Source organism: Cebus imitator, unplaced genomic scaffold, assembly GCF_001604975.1.
Source record: "Cebus imitator isolate Cc_AM_T3 unplaced genomic scaffold, Cebus_imitator-1.0 Scaffold447, whole genome shotgun sequence".
NCBI lineage: Eukaryota > Metazoa > Chordata > Mammalia > Primates > Cebidae > Cebus > Cebus imitator.
This window is the reverse complement of record NW_016107762.1, coordinates 1,105,063-1,127,044: the sequence shown is the minus strand read 5'-3', so window position 1 is coordinate 1,127,044 and position 21,982 is coordinate 1,105,063. Positions and strand designations below refer to the sequence as shown.

Sequence of the window (21,982 nt, the reverse complement as noted above, 5' to 3'; positions counted from 1 at the left end):
GCCTCTGGGCCCCTCATGCGAGGGAAGATGCGGCCAGGTGAGGACCACGGTGTCAGTACTTCCGGGACACGTTCGAGTGTCGTCTGAACCTATCTTCTGGCATGTATTACAGCCTTGTTTCAGCTGCACGTTTTTACTGACCCAGACGTCAGGCTATCCAAATAAGTTTTTTAGTTTGCAATGAGTGGTGCAGAGCGGTCCTAATCCTGTGTAGCGAAAACAAGGCAGGTACCAGCCCCTTAAGTGTTGCCCTAACTTTTGATTTCATCTTTTCTTTCCTATTCGGGTAACATTACCTCTTGGAAGTACCATGTCATGTTAGTCTCCACAGTGGGGGGAAATGTTTGCTATGTGCAAATTTTCAATTTTTAAAAAAATCATGACAAACTGTCGAAACGATCTGCTCAACCCAACCATAGCTATACCGTGAGCCAAGCTGTTAATCCTGCTACTACCATAACTCGGTACTTTCAAATAGAAACCCTGCTTCTCTTAGATAAAATAGAGTGTATATCCCCAGTGCTGTTACTGAGCACTTAAACTTCAAAGCAGGGCCTGGCACACAGCACTATTATCTTCAAAGTTTAACTTCAGAGTTCCTTCTGTGGATATACAGGACACTCTACTTATCCTCTCCCTCCCCAAGCCCACCACACTGACAGCATACTGGTGTACTGCTGTCACATAGCAAGCAAAGCCAATGTACAAACTGAAATGGTCACACTTAGCCTAAGAAACAAACAATCCCATTCCGGCTCCTGCCAACTTTTAAATTGAAAAACTTTAGTAGCTCATAAATACAACATTTAAAAATACATACTTGGGCTATCTCACTTTGTTGCTCTACAGATTTGACAGTTCAGTCATCAGGAAATGTGCTTAGTTATTGCTGCTAGATGAGATTTTCAAAACATGTTCCTATAAACAATCAAACCAAGCAAATTTAAAACACAACTAGTTTGGGATATGACCTTTATTGAGCTTATCCACCAGAGTGGAAATAATGTCTGTACAAAACCAAATGTTTGTTACTATAACTTCTGCATCACAATTAAAATCCAAACAGTTTTTTAAAAACAGTCAACTCAATCAAAACCCACTACTTCAGAATCAATAGCTTCTTTGAAGCCACAGTAACACTTAAATATGGTTAAGACTCGAATGCAGAAATTTGGTTGGTTGGAAAGCTAATTAAACTTCCAACTTGCTCAAATAGAATTACAAAAAGGCAAAATTGTGTTTTTCACAGAGATACAGTCCACTGGAATCACCAACACTGGACAGCTGTTAGAGTATTTAGAGTCCTGAGATAACAAGGAATCCAGGCATCCTTTAGACAGTCTTCTGTTGTCCTTTCTTCCCAATCAGAGATTTGTGGATATGTGGAATGACACCTAGGAGAGTCACAGGAATTAATTCTACTTAAGATTTTTTAAAAATCACAGTATTTGAAACCAATAAAGTGTACACTGTTCGACTTGAAAGTTATCTTTAAAAACGTGAAGCTCAAGTATGACATAAAAATTCATTGAGTTATACATATAAATCAAATTTCATGATACAACCATACTTGTATCAATGAAAATGAATGTCCTCTTCCATAAAAACTACTAATAAAAAAAAATTAAAGCAGCAAAGAATTCCTTCCTTTGAATTGTTTAAAATTTTAGTAGTTACATACCACCTCCAGCAATTGTAGCCTTGATGAGAGAATCCAACTCTTCATCTCCACGAATAGCAAGTTGCAAGTGACGAGGGGTAATACGCTTTACCTTTAAGTCTTTTGATGCATTTCCTGCCAGTTCCAGTACCTAGAAGGAAGAATCTAATCAGTTCCCTTCCAACTTTCCTTTGGCTAAGATTCAGAGAGCAGAATAAAACCCTCACGAACGTAGACCTACCAGCTGGAGTCGTTCCCCACTGTCTGACTGGCAAGATATACAGGGGGCACGCAATTTTATTTCCAAGAACAGAGAACTCAAGCTCAGGAGGATCCTTGTTGAACACCAGCTCCCTCTAGCGTTCTCTTAGGCCTCTCGCCGCGTTCAGGGCCTGGGAGTCTTCTTGCATCACTTTCCTCCTTCCCTCTCGCCGCCTCCCCGCCCCCAAAACCTTCTCCGGATTATAGGCGTTCACCCATTTACCTCTGCGGTGAGGTACTCCAGGATGGCTGCGCTGTACACAGCGGCAGTCGCGCCCACACGTCCATGACTGGTCGTCCTAGATTTCAGGTGTCGATGAATACGGCCCACTGGGAACTTAAATTTTAAACATACACAAACATAAATACGCAAAAATATGAGAACTAGAGATGGGGAAATTATACGCGCGCCAAAGCAAGGGGCACGGGCGCAGCAACGCGTGCCGACATCGAAACACGTGATTTCTCCCCCCCATATTTATCGTATGGACAACCCAAGTCGCTACACCGCATCACCCACGCATACACAAAACGCCCAGCGAGAGCGATGATAAACAAGAAAGGAAATGCAAAGAAAACATCACGAATCCCAGACTGCACGAACAACTACTGACCTGCAAGCCGGCTCTCTGCGAGCGGGAAACCGCCTTTGTCTTGGCCTTTCCGGAGTCCTTCCCAGCCTTACCGCCAGCCTGCGGCGCGCACACGCCCGCGAGCGGAGGAGGAACGGAGAATATAGAATTACCAAGGCGGCGCGCCCAACCCCCACCGCGGCGCGTCCCGGCGAGAGCGCGTCCCCGCACCCCGCCGGGGTCTCCGGCCCGCCGGGCGCCGCAGGGGCGACCCCGCCCGCCTGCCTGCCCCCTGCCGCGCGCTCGCGGCGGCCGCGCGCCTCCGCCCGTCCGCCGGCCCCCAGCGGCGCTGCGCGCGCCACCCAACCAACCGTCGCCGCCCGCTGCGAGATCCGAGGCTGCTCCCCTAGCAGCTGAAAAAACACCTCCCCCCCTTTCTAAATCCTGTCTCCGCGCGTTCCCAACCGTCGCCACTTCACCCCCATCCCCCTGTGTAACGGGTTTTTCTCCCGCCGGCAAAAACCCGCGGAGTCATCGAGCGCCTCTGCGAAGTTTACCATTTCGAATTCTGCTGAAGCTCAAGCAAGCAAGGCAGAGAAAGAGCTAATCAGACCCACGGCGAGATCCCACCACCTACTCCTCCGTCGCACCGCGATTCAAACTGCGCTGTCTCCCGCCTTCCCTGCTCCCTTTATACTGCAGAATGTTCCCTCATCCGGGAACTCGGATTGCTCATCCCACCAATGGCTGCCACCCGCCCTCGGGACGCGTCCTTGAGACCTCAGCCAATGAACAAGCGACGAAAAGGGCTGAAGGGCGGGCGCTTCTAAACTGAAGCCGCGATTGGGGCGTGGAGAGCAAGGCGGGGGAGAGCGGAGGGATGGGAACTGAGGAGAAGAAGGGCACCGCGGCGGGAGGGAAGAAACAGAGCGAGCTACGCTGCGGGAGCGCAGTTACCAGCCGGCCGCGGTCACGTGCCCGGGAGGAGGAGCTGAGGCCTCAGGGGAGGGGCGGGCGGTAGCGCCCCGAGTCCCCTAGCGGGGCTCCAGGGAGTGAGTGAAATCTCTTCGGGATCTAGCACACCGCCCCCACCACTCCCAGCCCCACCCCCAGCCCCACCCCCAGCGCCTCTTGGGCGGAGACCTGAGGCCCGCAGCCGCCTTCCGGGACCCCAAGCACCCTCTCCTAACCCTCTCAATCCCTGGCAGCTCCTCCCGTCTGACAGGTGGCACGAACGCGTCCAGTGAGAGTAGCGTGAGGTTTGCCCGGACGCCTTCCACAGCCTTAGTAGAGATTCCGTGTTTATTCCCTCCAGGCGAGTCCCCAGCCACCGACAGATCACGACCCGCTGCTCCCACTTTATTTTCAGCCGAGTCTTCCGCCTCTCCCTTCCTCACTGCTTACGAAATCTCCCACGGAATGGTTCTGTGGCAACAAACGGTGAAGCCAAGTCACCTCGCTGTTCACAAAACCCTTTTTGTCTACACATAGGGAGTTTCTGGCGACGCAGTATTCTTAAAGCATAAACTATATTTTTGGAGACTACACATCAATGGGTTGTACCTGTAGCCTGGTGTGTAAGGCTCAGTGAAACCTCAGTTATTATGTGTCAACTTTTCTACAATAAATATTTTGCCACATGACAAATATTCGGCAAATATCGATGGAGTAACACTGACATGATTCACAGGCAGTTACAGAGGGTCCGTTCAATCAATTGCAAATGATGAGGGTAAAATAATGGTACTGTACACACAGTACTATCCTTCCAACTAGTAGATTAACACCTGTGTACATCTCCAGCTGTTGGGGACAGTAGCGTCTCAATCTCATTTATAGTGTTTTAGTGTAAAACATTTTTAACATAATTGAATAGTTTCAATGTGAAGAACATTTTGAAACATATAATCTAAGGTACCTTAGATTGGGTTTCAATTTAAAAGATTTTATCGAATTAGAGGACCTTTCAATTTCGGTGAGATAAATTCTAGAGAAGAGCTTCCCAACAATTTTGAGATTGAGGATTATTATTTCTTCCCCTTAAAACCAAGGAACTCTTACGATGTCGTCGACAGCAAGAGTTCATCGGTTTGTTTTTTGTTTGTTTTTTGAGTCGGAATCTCGCAGTGTCGCCCGGACTGGAGGGCTTTGGGGAGATCTCAGCTCACTGCAACCTCCACCTCCCGTGTTCAAGCGAATCTTCTGCCTCAGCCACCGGAGTAGCTCGGATTACAGGCACTTGCCACCACGGTCGGCTAATTTTTTTTTTTTTTTTTTTTTTTTTTTTTTTTTTTTAGACGCTGATTTACATTATGTTGGCCAGGCTGGTCTCGAACTTCGGACCTCTTGATCCGCCCACGGGCCTCCCAAAGTGCTAGGATTACAGGCGTGAGCCACCGCGCCCAGCAATCAGTTTTCCTACTGATGATATAATGATGATATATTAAGCTATAAAGCCTGTTATAATAGTTAACGATGGCTCCAGGGAAGCTTTGTGATATATAACAAACCAACATAATAAGCTCTGGTTTGGATAATACTCTGCCAACTCTTTGCTATGAAGTCCAACAAAAGGAATTTATTGTTGCCTCTCTCAATAGCGATTAGGAGGATGAACTCAGAAGAAAGTAGAGATGGATTCTGTTCTGCCTCCTCCTCACTGTGTCCTGTTAGTTACTAATCTTTAGGAACTTCGAGTTCCTTTTCTATGAAAAGATAGTATCGTCTATTTTCACACGGTTGAAAGATTAAGGGAAAAGGTATGCAGTGTAGATGGTAGCTGTGTTTGGCATGTATAAGCCCTCGGTAAATAACTGCTAGTATTTTCTACATTGAATGCTGGAGAGGGATGAAATAAAGTATCTTTTATTCCTAAATCTTTTTTTGCTGTCTGGTTTACTTTGATGCGGAAGCAGCAAGCCTGAAATCTGCCCAAAGTATACACAACCAAGTCATCCAACATCCAAACTAAAATCCAAAATTGGTTTAATAACTCAATAGTTTTCCTTCAGAGAACAGGACAGCATTAGTTCCTGCACTTTTCGAAGAGTGGTGTGGTTATTTCCTGCTCCGTTTCTTGCCCCCCTGGAAAAGATAAGATGCAAATATATTAATATTCTTGGTTTATCTTTCCAGTACTTGGGTTAATAGTAATACATGTATGTAATCTACCTAGCCAGAGCTATGTAATTATTTTTATTTAATGGCATACCCAATTAGTTCTCTTGTCATAAAAAATACGGGATGCCAAGGCAAGAGGATTGCTTCAGCCAGGTGTTCAAGAACAGCCTGGGCAACATAGTGAAACCCCACCTCTACCAAAATTACAAAAATTAGCCAAGCATGGCGGCCCCTGCTTGTGGTCCCATCTACTGGGAGGCTGAGTTGAGAGGACCACTTGAGCCCAGGAGGTTGAGGTTGCAGCGAACCATGATCACACCACTAAATTTCAGCCTGTGTGATAAACTGAGACCCTGTCTCAAAAAAAACAACAAAAAATTCCTAATATGAGGTAGATGGATCCATTATTGACTCTTTCCTTAATAGCCTTTCCTAACTAAGCCAGATTTTCCATGACTAGTTACTATCTCCTTTGAAACACTAGCATGTATGTTAACTGTTGTTCTTGTCTTTTTATGTAGAGAATTAGAGAGTCTTACAATTGGGAATTACAAACTTCTCAACTACATCTTGCTTTAAAAACCTACTTTTTAAGAAAATATGAGTAAGTTCCACAGTTATATCCAAGGATATTAGCCTAGATAGATAATGGCTAAATTCTTCTCATCAGGAAATCCACGTTAGAATCTTGGTTCCCTCAACCTAGGGCATCTAGGCAAAATATAACCCTTCAAGGACTTACACAGCTGTCAATAAGTGAGTTCCAGTGTGGTATTATACAAAATATTGACCGAGAGTAAAAGAATTAGGATTGAGTCTGGGTAGCCACTTACTTGCTATATGGCCTAAAGTATGTCAAACACTGAGGTACAGTTTCTTTATTAAATAAGGATTCGTAACACCATATAAACCAACTTGATAGACTTGTGAAAGGGTTTCATAAAGTGTGAAAGAAAATGTAAAGTGGTGTAATAATATTTTTGACACTAAGGCCATAGTCCTTTCTGAATTGTTTAGGTTGAGAAGCCAGTGTGTTTAATTTGGTGCTGATGAAACCAAAGCCATCAATTTAAATTCCAAACTGCCCAGCTTCGCACTTCTCATGATCACAGATTGCACACAGGTAACAATTCACAAATGCAGGGAATAGATTACAAAGATCAGCAGAATCTACTCAACCCATATCAACTGCCATTTCAGGTAAAACAAAGATCATGGGACCCAATATCCCTTTTAATATAGCAATAATTTGCTTTTTCCATATGTTAGTCCTCAGAATTTTTGGAAATTTACTGTTTTAAATTTTAAAAATCAAGATTCTTATCATATCATTTTATTATCTATTATTGATATCGATATTGATCTTTACGGTTTTCAGGGCAGGGAGAGGGGTCCATATATTGAAATTTTTTTCCTAAATAATAGTGTATTTGCCTATATAGTTGGTCCTCTTCTCTGCATCCCTGTGTTCTGCGTCTGTGGATTCAACCAACCGAGGATCAAAAATACTCACAATTTAAGCTAGGTGTTATCAGGCACGGTGGCTCACGCATGTAATCTCATCACTTTGGGAAGCCGAAGCAGGTGGATTACTTGAGGCCAGGAGTTCAAGACCAACCTGGCCAACATGGCAAAACCCTGTCTCTACTAAAAATACAAAAATTAGTGTGGTGTGGTGGCATACACCTGAAATCCCAGCTATTCGGGAGGCTGAGGCATAAGAGTTACTTGAACTCGGAGGCAGAGGCTGCAGTGAACAGAGATCGTGCCACTGCACTCCAGCCTGGGCGAAGAATGAGATTCGGTCTCAAGAAAAAAATAATAATAATAATAAGCTACGTTTGGGATGTGATAGTTCATGTCTGTAATCTCAACAATTTGGGAGGCTGAGGTGAAAGGATCACATGAAGCCAGGAATTCAAGATCAATCTGGGCAACATAGCAAGGCCCTATCTCTAAATTTTTTTTTTTCAATTAGCTGGGTATGGTGGTACACACCTGTACTCCCAGCTACTAGGGAGCCTGAGGCAGGAGGATCCCTTGAGCCTAGAAGTTCAAGGCTGCAGTAAGCCATGATCATGCTACTGCATTCCAGCCTGGGTGACAAAGCAAGAGACTTTCTCTATCTCTCTATTTTAAAATTTTAAAAATTATGGTTGCATCTGTACTAAACATATACAGATTATTTTTCCTGTTATTCCCTAAACCATATAGTGTACCAACTATTTACATAGCATTGGTATTGTATTAGGTATTATAAGCAATCTAGAGATGATTTAAAGCATACAATATGCATAGGTTATATGCAAATATTACTATGCCATTTTATGGAAGGGATTGAGCATTCATGGATTTGGGTATCCAAACGGTAGGGGGTGGGGACAGATCCTAGAACCAATCCTCCACAGATACAGAGGGTTGATTGTATTAGTACTTTGTGACACTTGTCTCCACAGTTAAATTGTGAATACACACAGTAATACCCCTATTGCATGTTTCTAATATAGTGACCAAGGAAAATGTTTTAGAGATTTAACACATTTTTATTACTGAAATGTCTTCTTTTGTCTGTATATATGCAGCTGAGATGGAAGGCAATAACATACATCATACCACATGATACATAACCATTCCCTAATAATATAATATATGATAGTGCTAGATTGGTGCTGTCGGCCTGTTAGGTAAAATGGAGCATAGCCATCAAGTCATTCAACTTTCCTGGCAATATGCCAAGCAATAGCAGTTGGGAGATGGGATATATAGTGCGTAGGAGCTTCCCTCAATCTAGCTAGGAAAATTCAAGCAGTGCCTTAATTATTAAGACCACGTTAAGAAGGCTGTTACAGGCTGGGCATGGCAGTTTACATCTGTAATTCAATCACTTTTGGAGGCCAATTCAGATGGATCACTTGAGGCCAGGAGTTCAAGACCAGCCTGGCCAACATGGCGAAACCCTATCTCTACTAAAAATACAAAAATTAACTGAGATGGTGCACACCTATAGTCTAGCTACTCGGGACACTGAGGCATGAGAATTGCCTGAAGCCAGGAGGTGAAGGTTCCAGTGAATGGAGATGGTGTCACTGCATGCCAGCCTGGGTGACAGAGTGAGATTGTCTCAAAAGAAAGAAGGCTGTTACAAAATAAGTACCTGATTAGCCGTCAAATCAATAGTGCTTCTAGTTTGAAGGACAGAGACAACTGCAGGCTGGAGTGTTTTGAAGAGTTTATGTTTAAATGGACTAAGGAGGGCATTTGACTGGAATGGTAAATTGGTGTAAGAAGTAGCAGTTAGAAGGTAGGTGTGGCAGAGATTTCTTTTTATAATCATATATCCATTTTCCTATCAACCTCAGTCACAAAACTTCCAATTTTTAGCTGGACACATAGTGTTTTAGTCTGGTTTGTGCTACTTTGATGAAATACCCAAGACTGCATAGTTTATAAAGAACAGAAATTTATTTCTCACAGTTCTGAGGTCTGGGAAGTCCAAGATCAAAGCATTGGCAGGTTTGGCTGTCTGGTGAGGGGTACTGTCTCCTTCAAAGATGGATGCTTGATGCTGTATCTTCTAGAGTGGAGAACACTGTGTCCTTACATTGTGGAAGGTGCAGAAAGTGGAAAAGGGATGAACTGTCTCCACGAAGCCGTTTTATGAGGGTGGTCCCATGACTCAATCTCCTCCCAATGTCCACACCTGCCAACAATTTTGCATTGTGAACTAAATTATAACATATTTTTGAAGGGGACAAAAACATTCCAACCACAGCTAAAATGTTCGTCAGACTAAAGCTAAATTTGTTCTTGAAAATAAGTTTTGACCAAAAGGTGTAAACTGCAGTGGTAAGTGCAACATCCAGGAAGTTTCCTTAAATAAGGGAAACCAATTTCTTATTTTTGCTGACTGGATTGAAGACAGAATTGGAGAGCCATCTTGAACCATGAAATGAATTTAGGAATATAGGCCACATATGAGGGAATAACAAGATAAATGGAGCAAGGGTCTTTTCTACTATGGAGTATCAAACCTACCCTGGATCTCTCTGAACATGGGCATCTATTTTGTTTGAGCCTCTTTTATTTTGGGTCATGTCAATTGCAGCTGAACCCAATCCTATTATAGTAAGTCAATATCCTAAATACTTGGAGAAAGATAGCACACTTTACTCTGAAAGACCGAGAAACCAGTTAATATTTCTGAGAAAGAAAGAATACAGGGCTTCTCATTTTTAGGACACTAATCTAATATGGGTTACAGTGCAAATCAGAAAAGAGAAAAATTTTGTTGGAAGGCTGATAAAGTTGATGTCACTTAGGTATAAAGCCTATGATATGGCTTGGCTGTGTCCCCACCCAAATCTCTTCTTGAATTCCCATGTGTTATGGGAGGGACCAAGTGAGAAGTTACTGAATCATGGAGTGCAAGCCTTTCCTGTGCTGTTCTCGTGATAATAAATAAAATGCACGAGATCTGATGGTTTTATTGTTTTGTTATGTTCAAGGGGTTCTCCTGCCTCAGCCTCCCAGAGTAGCTGGGACTACAGGCATGTACCACCATGCCCACCTTTTGTGTGTATGTGTGTGTATTTTTATTAGAGACGGGGTTTTGCCATGTTGACCAGACTTGTCTCGAACTCCTGATCTCAGGTGATCCACCTTCCTCAGCCTCCAAAGTGCTCAGATTACAGGCGTGAGCCACTGCACCTGCCTGAGATCTGATGGTTTTAAAAAGAGGAGTTTTCCTGCACAAGCTCGTTCTCTCTTTACCTGCTGCCATCCATGTAAGATGGGACTTGCTCCTCCTTGCCTTCTGCCATGATTGTGAGGATTCCCCAGCCACGTGAAACTGTAAGTCCAATTAAACCTCTTTCTTTTGTAAATTGCCCCATCTCGGTATGTCTTTTTCAGAGACATGAAAACAGACTAATACAGCCTAAAACTTATATAACACTGAAACCAAGTGAAGGTTGTAAAACATCTTAAAAGAAAGAGCACTAAGATTTTGTGGCTAAGTATGATATTTAGAAAGATGTAGTGGGGGTAGTCGATACTAAGGACATAAAAGAAAAGAGCCAGGTTTTTTAGGTTGGTGGTCTGGGATATGAAGTAAAAAATCATCTATAGGAATAGGGAAGGTAAAATGGTAGATGTAAATTAAGAGGGACAGAGAAAGAGGTAAATCAGGAAAGTTATGAAATATTGATCGTAAGTTGACATAAGGGGAATCCAAGTGGAATTTCCTACTAAGTATGTTAGCAGTAAGATAAAGCAATTGTGGAAGGAATCAGTTTCAGAAATATATCCCAAGGAGTATTAAAAAAAAAAGTGATAATGGTACCACGGATGAGAATACCAAGTAAAAGAGTGAATAGAATTGAAAGTTAAAAGGCAGCCAAAGAAAAAGACCCGGATAAGTAAAGTGTGATGTTACAGTGGGCACAATGATTTCATACTAAACTAGAAAACTCTCTGTAGTTATAACATCTAACAAGATGGCATTCACAACATTTCTGCATGTGTATTGCTAGCTTTGCATAAAGAAAATCAATCTGTTTTTGATCTGTAATACTTGACTGTTTACCAAAGATGATGATGTTGCCATGGATTCTGTGACTAAATTGAATATTACCAAAACTCTTGGTTGTTATGTAAGTTTCTTATGCCCAATGTTACAAAAGAATGATAACTGAGAAAAACTCACTGGCTAAATTCTTTAAGTTTGAAATTCCATGCAGTTTTCTTAGTGTTAAAAGGAATCTAAATGCCATCTTTGTACTAAGAAGACAAGGAGGGCATCACAAAACAAAGTGTAAAATTATACAACATATACTTCACACCCCTTCACAGATTTGGCCTCAGGGCAGAAACCATATACAAGGTGTGACCAGCACACCTTTTGTTAAAACCCAAAAACAGATGTATGTGACTTCTCAGTTTTCTCAGTAGGATGGAAATAGCTCAGAGAAGAGTCTAAAGGCTTTTCTCCCAATAATTGATGCTGGGATAACTGGAAGGCCACATATAGAAAAATGAAACTGGGTCCTCTTCTCTCACCTTATACAGAAATCAACTTTCAATGGATCAAAGACTTAAATCTAAGACCTGAAACCGTAAAACTTCTAGAAGATAACCTTTGAAAACTCTTCTAGACACTGTTTTTTTTTTTTCCTGAGATGGAGTCTCGAGCTGTCACCCAGGAGGTAAAGAATTCATGACTAATAACCCAAAAGCAAATGAAACAAAAATTAAAAAATGGGATCTAATTAAACCAAAAAACTTTTGCACAGTTAAAGAAATAATAAACAGAGTAAACAGATAACCCACATAGTGGGAAAAAATATTTGCAAACTATGCATTTGACAAAGGACTAATATCCAGCATCTACAAGAAACTCAAACAAATAATGAAGAAAAAAACAAATAATTTAACCAAAAAGTAGGTAAAGGACATTAATAGGCAATTCTCAAAAGAAGATATAGAAAGTCAACAAACATTTGAAAAAAATGCTCAACATCACTAATTATCAGGGAAATGCAAATTGAAACCAAAATGAGACACCACCTCATTCCTGCAAGAATGGCCGTAATGAAAACATAAAAAATAATAGTTGTTGGCATGGATATTGTGAAAAGGGAACTCCTTTACACTACTGGTGGAAATGTTAACTAGTACAGTCACTATGGAAAACAGCATAGATATTCCTTAAATAACTAAAAGTAGAGCTTCCATTTGATTGAGCCATTGCAGTACTGGGTATTGACCCAAAAGAAAAGGAGTCACTATGTGAAAAAGAAACATGTGCATGCATATTTCTAGCAGCACAATTTACAATTGCAAAAATATGGAACCATCCTAAATGCCCATCAACCAACGAGTGGATAAGGAAAATATGGTATATATATACATACATATATGTGTGTGTGTGTGTGTGTGTGTGTGTGTGTGTATGCCATGAATACTACTCAACCATAAAAAGGAACAAAATAATGGCATCCACAGCAACCTGGATGGAGCTGGAAATATGGTGTATATATATATGTATACACACACATACACACACACACATATACACCATATTTCCAGCTCCATCCAGGTGTGTATATATATATATATATACCATATTTCTTATACCCATCTTATTTATATATATATATGTATATACACACACACACACACACACATATATATATATACACACACCATATTTCCAGCTCCATCCAGGTTGTATATATATGTATATACATATTCATAGTATATATATGTGTGTGTGCATATATATATATGCACACACACATATATATACTGTGAATACTACGCAGCCATAAAAAGGAACAAAATAATGGCATTCACATCAACCTGGGTGGAGCTGGAGGCCGTTATACTATGTGAAGTAACTCAGTAATGAAAAACCAAGCATCATATGTTCTCACTTATAAATGGTAGCTAAGCTACAAGGGCACAAAGGCATAAGAATGATATAACGGACACTGGGGATTCGGGGGGAAGGATTGGAGGGGGCGAGGAATAAAATACTATATATTGGTGGGTATAGTGTACACTGCTCAGGTGACAGGTGCACTAGAATCTCAGAAACTACCACTAAGGAACTTATTCATGTAACCAAAAACCACCTGTTCCCCCAAAACTATTGAAATAAAGTTTTAAAAAATAGAGGCTTTTCTACATCCTCAGACTTTCTCAACTCTTTTTTGTAGCAGAATGCAGGGGTAGAGGAGCTTACAGTCATTGGTTAGCAGAGTGTAACCTAGTGGAAACTAATACAGTTGCTAATGCATCTGAGAATTGTCTTGGTAAATATTGTGTCTATTGTTACTGAATTACTGTTATTGGAATTTAATATTGTTATGCCCAAGCAAAGAATGAAGGATCAGTCCTTTTGTACCTAGGAATAGATACTTGGTTATCAGATAATAATTAGTGGGTCTGCAGATTTAGGATATTTGAGACTATATTGAAGATCAACTGCTCTAGAAGACTTTCTAAGGATTCATTTCAACCTGAAAACATCCAAGCTAGATATGAGCAGAGCTTATTTTTATTTTAAAAGATGAAAAAATAGATTTAGGGGACATTCAGACATACAATGAGCAGATGCAGGTCCTTCAAGCTGTTTCTATGACTTTGTACTTCTAAATGAAACACTTCTCAAGGGGAAGGAGGATTTAATTAATGCCCATGTCCCTACATACCTATGATTTTCTTTGTCTTTAATGAAATATGTAAACTCTATTATTGAACAGCTTTTAAGTCATCAATAACATTCTTCCTAGATGAATGTTATTTTCATTGTCTCCTAGTGTCCTGATGGTTTGTGAAATAGTCATTTCTTCCATAAGCCTACTCTACTGCTCAGATTCTCAGCAGGAAATAGAGACAATCTCTTCCTACATTAATAGATTTGTCCAACATCTCTACGTAAGAGCTTTCCAGGTCACTTCTCATATTTCACCACAAGATATAAACATTTACATGCTGGCTCTGTGTTTAGTTTTTTTTTCTTTCCTGTTTTAAAATTAAAACAGTATACTCAACTTAATTCTCAAAAATAAGACAAGTCGTTTTTTTTCCCCCGCTAAGCTGACAATTCAGGAATTGTATAAAATGTGTAGAGAGAGGGGAAAGTCTGGTATTGCATATTGTAATGGAGAAGTACTCATTTCACATCACTGATTTTGCAATGCAGTAAAATTACTCATTTGCAGAAAAGCCTTCCTCATATTGAGGAAATTATAATTCATATAATATGAATTATAGAGTGCCTAAAAATAGTGTATACATATATGAGATATATAAATATAAGCATGTAACAAATTTATAATACTTTTACATATGAATATATATAAAACTCCAGGTCGGGCACAGTGGCTCACGCCTATAATCCCATCACTTTGGGAGGCTGAGGCCAGAAGATCACAAGGTCAGGAGATCGAGACCAGACTGACAAACATGGTAAAACCCCGTCTCTACTAAAAATACAAAAATTAGCTGGACATGGTGGCACGCCCCTGTAATCCCAGCTACTCAGGAGGCTGAGGCCAGGGAATTGCTAGAAACCAGGAGGTGGAGGTTGCACTGAGCTGAGATCATGCCATTGCACTCCAGGCTGAGTGACAGAGTAAGACTCCATCTCAAAAGAAAAAAACAAAAAACTCCAAGTGGCTGCTAACCAGTGTTGTCAAGAACAAATACTAGTACATTTGCTTTAAATATATATATGTATATTTATAATAGCATTATTTGAAGATGTATCAAAACTGAAGAATTTTCAAAATATATGTTTGAACATTTCTATAGTTTATGTTCTCTACGTTGGCTTATAAACATTCTTTATGGATAGTTCAAATTATAGTTTTTTGTTGTTGTTGTTGTTGTTGAGATAAAGTCTTGCTTTGTCGCCCAGGCTGGATTGCAGTGGCACGATCTCAACTCACTCTAACCTCCGCCTTCTGGGTCCAAACGATTCTTTTGCCTCAGCCTCCCAAGCAGCTGGGACTATAGGCACTTGTCACCACATCCGGCTATTTTTTCTATGTTTGTGGAGACGAGTTTCACCATGTTGGTCAGGCTGGTCTCGAACTCCTGACCTCAAGTGATCCGCCTGCCTCGGCCTCCCAAAGTGTTTGTTTTATAGGTGTGAGCCACTGTGCCTGGCCCAAACTACAGTTGAACTTCCAATGACATGTTGAAAATTCCAGGTGACTAGTATCTGGAATATTGCAGCTCTGTTCTTGGTTGGCTGTGACAATCTGCTTGTCCTACAATGCTCAGGGACCTAACTTGAAACTGCAGTTATAAAGCAAACAACATTTTTATTTGGACTGCATATTTTAGAGGTGGCCAGATCTCCCCAGGTCACTCCTACATGCTAAAATTTGTTTTGAATGATAGCTAATGTGAAAATATAGTATTCTTTTCTTTCTTTTTTTAAGACGGAATTTTTCTCTTGTTGCCCAGGCTGGAGTGCAATGGCATGATCTTAGCTCACTGCAACCTCTGCCTCCTGAGTTCAAGTGATTCTCCTGCTTCAGCCTCTCGAATAGCTGGGATTACAGGTGTCCACCACCACACCTGGCTAATTTTTGTATTTTCAGTAGAGATGAGGTTTTGCCATGTTGGCCAGGCTGGTCTCAAACTCCTGACCTCAGGTAATCTGCCTGCCTCGGCTTCCCAAAGTGCTGGAATAACAGGCATGAGACACTGCACCTGGCCCAGTCATTTTTAAGATTGTACTTATCATTAGCTTCCTCACTCCATTTGCGTCACACATTTCCAAAAGCTACTTTGAATGGACAAAGCACCATTGCACTTACATGATTTTCATATAGATTATAAATATGTATATAAACATTGGGGAAAATACACTGAAGAATATGAAGCAGGTGATCAAAGACCTGAATGGCTGAGACTGGCTCGCTGTTCACCAGACCCATTTCTTTTTCCTTTGAGGGGTGACCATGTGACGAGTTCTTGTCAGTGTGTCTAGAAGTGACGTGTCATTTCAACATAGAGGCTTTTAAAAGGTAGGTGTGCCTCTTCTGCCTTCTTTTTCTGTATTTGAGAGTTGTACACCTGTGACTCCATGGCATAGAAGAGGTTAAACTCACAAAATTGGTCACATGAAAGGATACCTGACAATAAGGAACACTTACATTTAAACTGTGTTATAATAGTTAGCCTTTCCTAACTAGTATGCCTTGACTACAGTCACAAAACAATCAATGTAAGGACATTTTAAAGAGATTTGTATCTATGTAATAATTCATTATCAGGACACTATTCTCATTCGTTAACACTATATAATAAAAGAAATTTTGGCAAACAATTCCTCCTAAATAACCCTTATTTCAATCATCCCTTACTTTTAAAAAGACTGTGCTTTATGACCAGGCGCAGTGGCTCACGCCTGTAATCCTAGAACTTTGGGAGGCCGAGGTGGGCGGATCACCTGAGGTCAGGAGTTCCAGACCATCCTGGCCAACATGGTGAAACCTCATCTCTACTAAAAATACAAAAATTAGCCAGATGTGGTGGTGGGCGCCTGTAATTCCAGCTACTCAGGAGGCTGAGACAGTAGAATCTCTTGAACTCGGGAGGCAGAGGTTGAGGTTGCAATGAGCTGAGACTGCGCCATTATGCTCCAGCCTGGGCAACAAGAGAAAATCTCCATCTCAAAAAAAAAAAAAAGACTGTGCTTTGCAAAAAAAAAAAAAATTCACAAGGTTACTTATTGTGGCATTTACAACAGCATGTGATTGAAAAGAACTATCATATGATCATTGGTAGAGAACTTAGTGAATAAAATATGGTACCTCGACACAATGACGTAGCATGGAGCACTAAAAAGTAGCGAGGAAAATCTTTACACACAAATATAGAGTGATCTCCAGAATGTATTATTAAGTAAAAGAAATAAAGGTGCGGTAAAGGGTATTCAGTAAGTTATGTGCATGGTAAAAGGTTGCATACTTGGTTATATTTACAAAATAACAATAGAGGATGGATAAATGAAAAATTAATAAAAATTATTACCGTGAATGGAAGGGCAGAGAGGACAGAGATGGAAGCACTCTTCTTATTTTGCCATTTTTTTTTCTTGAGACAGAGTCTCACTCTGTCACCCAGGTTGTCATGCAGTTAGCACCATCTCAATACACTGCAACCTCTGCCTTCCATGTTCAAGCGGTTCTCATGCCTCAGTCTCCTGAGTAGCTAGGATTGCAGGCACCTACTGCCATGACTGGCTAATTTTTATTGATTGATTGATTGATTGATTGAACTGGAGTCTCACTCTGTCACCCAGGCTGGAGTACAATGGCATGGTCTTGGCTCAGTACTACCTCCACCTCCTAGGTTCAAGTGATTCTCCCACCTCAGCCTCCTGAGTAGCTGGGACTACAAGCATGAGCTACCACTTCCCGCTAATTTTTGTATTTTTAGTAGAATCAGGGTTTCACCATGTTAGCCAGACTGGTGTCGAATTCCTGACCTCGTGATCCACCCACCTCACCACCTCAGCCTCCCAAAGTGCTAGGATTACAGGCGTGAGCTACCACGCCTGGCCAGTTAATTTTTATATTTTTAGTAGAGACAGGGTTTCGCCATGTTGGCCAGGCTGGTTTTGAACTCCTGACCTCAGGTGATTCTCCCAACTTGACCTCCCAAATTGCTGTGATTACAGGCATGAGCCATCATGCCTGGCCATGTTTTCTTCATAGTACCTCTGAAATCATCATTCTTCGTTTTCTTTTTTTTTGAGATGGAGTCTTGCTCTTGACGCCCAGGCTGGAGTGCAATGGAGTAATCTTGACTTACTGCAACCTCCGCCTCCCATGTTCAAGTGATTCTCCTGCCTCAGTCTCCAGAGTAGCTGGGATTACAAGCACCTGCCACCACACCAGGCTAATTTTTATATTTTTAGGAGACGGAGTTTCACCACGTTGGCCAGGCTGGTCTTCAACTCCTGACCTCAGGTCATCATCCACCCATCTTGGCCTCCCAAATCAGTGGGATTAGAGGCATGAGCCACCACACTCTGCCTACTGTTTTTACTTTGGTGTGTTAGATTTTCTTATAATTTTAAAAACCAAAGGTCAATCTGTAAGTATTTAATGCAAACAAATAAACCTAATGATATTAAATTGATGCCATATTCTAACAGAGAAAAGCATTATTCTAAGTAAATTTAGAAATAGTAGTACTCAATCTTCAATGGGATGTATTATAAAGACAGAAAGAATTACCACAAAGTCTTATACTTTATTCAATAGTGAATATAGGGAGTAATATCTGTATTGTTCTTTAAAAAATCAATATGTGTATACTATAGGAGAAAACAAATTATTAAGTATGTTAATTTTAAATATCAATAGTTTAATATAAAAAAGAAAGCAATATCAATATAAAATCAAAAAGTTAAGACCTTGTAATCTTATATTTGAATAGTAATATCTGTGAGAACATATGATCTTTTCCTTCCTCTTAAAAACTTGTATACCGTATCTTAGCACTATTAAAGGAAAAGGCTTAAAAGAAATGACAAGCCAATAGCAATGAATATCTCTAGTTGGAAGATCACTAAATATCATTCCCATTAAAGGGAATCTTTGGAGAAATGGCTGACTCCAGAGCTGGGGCAGAAAATGTACATAAGGAGCTTGTGACATTATTTTGTCCCAGAAAGTAAGGACATTATCAAAGACTGTGAAGTTCTGCCAAAGGACATGAGAACAATTTTGAAGAATCTTCCACTGGCCAAAATGAGTAGTTTGAGCATCAGAAACAATAACAAACACAAGTTTGAGTCAAACATATTGACTTTTTAAAAAAGCAGTAAGTTCAAATTGAAGAGAAAAAAGAGAATTCAGAGAAGAGAAGGGCGGAGAAAGAAAAAGGTAGAAGAAGAGGAGGAGAGAGAGAAAAAAAATTCACTGGGTGCTGTTGGAAGTGTCCACAGCACCAAATCATTACTCATATCTCAAGGCTGATAATTAAAGGTGAAGGAGTAGGCCAGACAAGGTGGCTCACGCCTGTAATTCCAACACTTAGGAAGGCCAAGGCAGGGGGATTGCCTGAGCCCAGCAGTTAGAGATCAGCCTGGGAAACATAGGGATACATCTCTAAAAAAAAAACTTGAAAAAAAAATTAGCTGGGCATAGTGGCACATACCTGTAATCCCAGCTGCTCTGGAGGCTGGGGTGGGAGGAGGATTGCTTGAGGCTGCAGTGAACCATGTGACAGAGTGAGACCTTGTCTCAAAAAGATATAAATAAAGGTGAAAAAACAATCATTTATCCTGTCTGTATGCTATGAATTACATTTCAGTTTGTGCTGAACTGACGAGAAAAATTTCTCTAAACAAAATAATCTCAGCTAATAAATGCAGAAGAAATACTTTTTTTTATCCCAATTTTTAAACCTTCACATGACTCACTTAAAGATCATCAATCTATTGTAAAATCATTACATAAAAGGCTAGGAAATTTACAATGAAGGGATATGGCTGTTGCCCCCCATCAACCTTAGCATTGTTAAAACTAAAACAACCAGATACACCACATGCTTCTTGATGTAATCAGTATGAAAATGAACTACATAACCCCACCTATGAAGTATTCTTACAAAAACTACTGAACCCATATCTGTTCAAGTCTTTAGGGATAGCTTCTTGGCACTGGAAATAAAAAGACATCAGCAGACAATGCAAAGAAGCATTAGCCATATCCACAATGCGGAAAATTGACCTGGTTTTTTTTCAATAAGGCAGTAGAATTCAGGGGAGAAGAAAAAAAAGGAGAAAACTGTTCTAAATTAAGAGATATTTAAAAAGAATTGCGAGCTAGAACAACCCAGTAAAATGTGTGAACCTTGTTTGGAATCTGATGTCATTAAACCTCCAATTGGTGGTAATGGTTGATTTTTGAAGTTTTACATAATTGGAGAAATTTGAATACAGACTTAGGACTAGGTATTATGAAGGAATTATTGTTAATGCTGTTACAGAAAACAATAGCATTTGTTGATGTAAGAAAATGTTCCTTATTTTATTACTTTTAAAGAAGGCACATTAAAATATTTAAGGGTAAGATGAAGTGATTTCTGAAATTTGCTTTAAAATGCTCCAACAAAAAAAATTTTTTTTAATGTGGGGGGCATCAACAACATGGCAAAATATTGATAATTATTGAAATTAAGCACTTATTTGAAATTTTCAGGAGAGTTCAAAAAGAAAAAATTGGTAATGAAATTGCTGCAAATGCTGTCTCTGTGTAGGAAGTAAAAAAATGGCAAACTTTGCTTTGTGGTCATGCAGTTTGCCCTTGTTTTGGACCTTTTCATATCATAGTTTTTTTCCTTAAATTAAAAATAAAACCAACCCCAAAACAAACCAAGCTTGGCGTCTTAGTCACCCTGGCTTCACCACATACACGATACTTTATTATTGAAGTTGTGCTGAGCTGTCTTTAGTAGCTAAGTTTATCTGCATATATAAATATTTTGACTGTAAATTTTGTTTTGCTTGGGCTATACTAAAATAACATGCAGAGAATTTGAGCATGAACCACAAAAGGTAAGAAACAAAGATGCAATAGTGAGAAAAAAAGAGGAAAATTGAATTCAGAACAAATTGGATTTGACATTTATACTTCCTAGCTAAGAGACGTTGTTCTAATCAACCTATTTGAGCATCCCATTTCTCTTGGGCAAAATGGGAATGATAACAGGACTATTGTGAAGGTTGCATGAGCTAAGTAATGTGCTTTTTCAACTGTAATGCATCATAGCAAGATAAAATATTATTAGCATGAAGAATGAATGCTGGCAATATTTCATGACTATTTTCATTTTACAAAAGTGAAAAATGATCTACACTGATTTTTAAAAATACTTAAAAATAATTTACAAAATTTCCCCTAATAAGCAGCAAAAAAATACATTTGGTTTGCCTCTACATATTTGTCAGTAGGAAAATCAGATCTGTGCAACAAGGACAGATTTCCACTTTGGTTTTTGACTTTGTTCCTGCTAAGGATCATTTTAGTACAGTAATATTAGGTCTTAGAAAAACAATTATTCTGTCTCTTCAGGTGTAGTTAACTACACTGAAAATTTCCATTAGAAAAGATACCAATGAAATAATGTTATAATGCAGAAAATTACCGCAGTTTTACTGTTTTATACCATATCTTTAATATATCAAGTTTGTTGGTTTTAATTTTAGCACCTAATACAATTTTACCTCCTCAAAAACTTACAGATAAGTTAAGTATCAGAAGCCATAGGCAACATTAGCTGTGACATAGATGGTTCTGAGTAATTTATAATTTAATTTGCAGCCAATATTCAGTGTTGTTATGCACTTGAATTCAGCTTTTCTGGAAATTAAGGCACGTAAACATCCTGCAATAATGAAAAGTTGTTCTTACAACATAATTGTGAGTCATGAAGAGGGAACTGAAGAAAACATAACCTTTTCTCTTTATCCTCTCTTTAGAAAAAAAGGCCACATCAAAGAAAATGAATATCTCTTTACAGCAATTAATGGCTTAAGGGCTACAAAGTACTTTGAAAACAAAAGCAAAAATTTCCCCTAATAAACAGCAACAAGAAACACATTTGATCTGGCCCTACTTTTTGTCAGTAGGAGAATTAGAAGGATAGAGTTTCACATTGGCTTTTTTCTTGTTGTTGTTCGGTTCTTTTTTGTTTTTTTGAGATGGAGTTTCGATTTCGTTGGCCAGGCTGGAGTGCAGTGGTGCAATCTTGGCTCCCTGCAACCTCTGCCTCTCAGGTTCAAGCGATTCTCCTGCCTCAGCCTCCCAAGGAGCTAGGATTACAGGCATGTACC

General features: G+C 40.0%; 1 protein-coding gene across 1 annotated transcript; it reads right to left on the bottom strand.

Moving 5' to 3' along the window:
* Positions 1 to 955: 955 nt before the first annotated feature.
* Positions 956 to 3,268, bottom strand: LOC108291174 (histone H2A.Z). The gene is made up of 5 exons (XM_017511358.1): positions 3,051 to 3,268; positions 2,536 to 2,613; positions 2,145 to 2,258; positions 1,682 to 1,811; positions 956 to 1,394 (listed from the first exon to the last, which is right to left on the bottom strand). Exons 1-5 carry the CDS (start codon positions 3,051 to 3,053, stop codon positions 1,333 to 1,335), a joined length of 387 nt encoding a protein of 128 aa, XP_017366847.1. The 5' UTR covers positions 3,054 to 3,268; the 3' UTR covers positions 956 to 1,332.
* Positions 3,269 to 21,982: the final 18,714 nt, after the last annotated feature.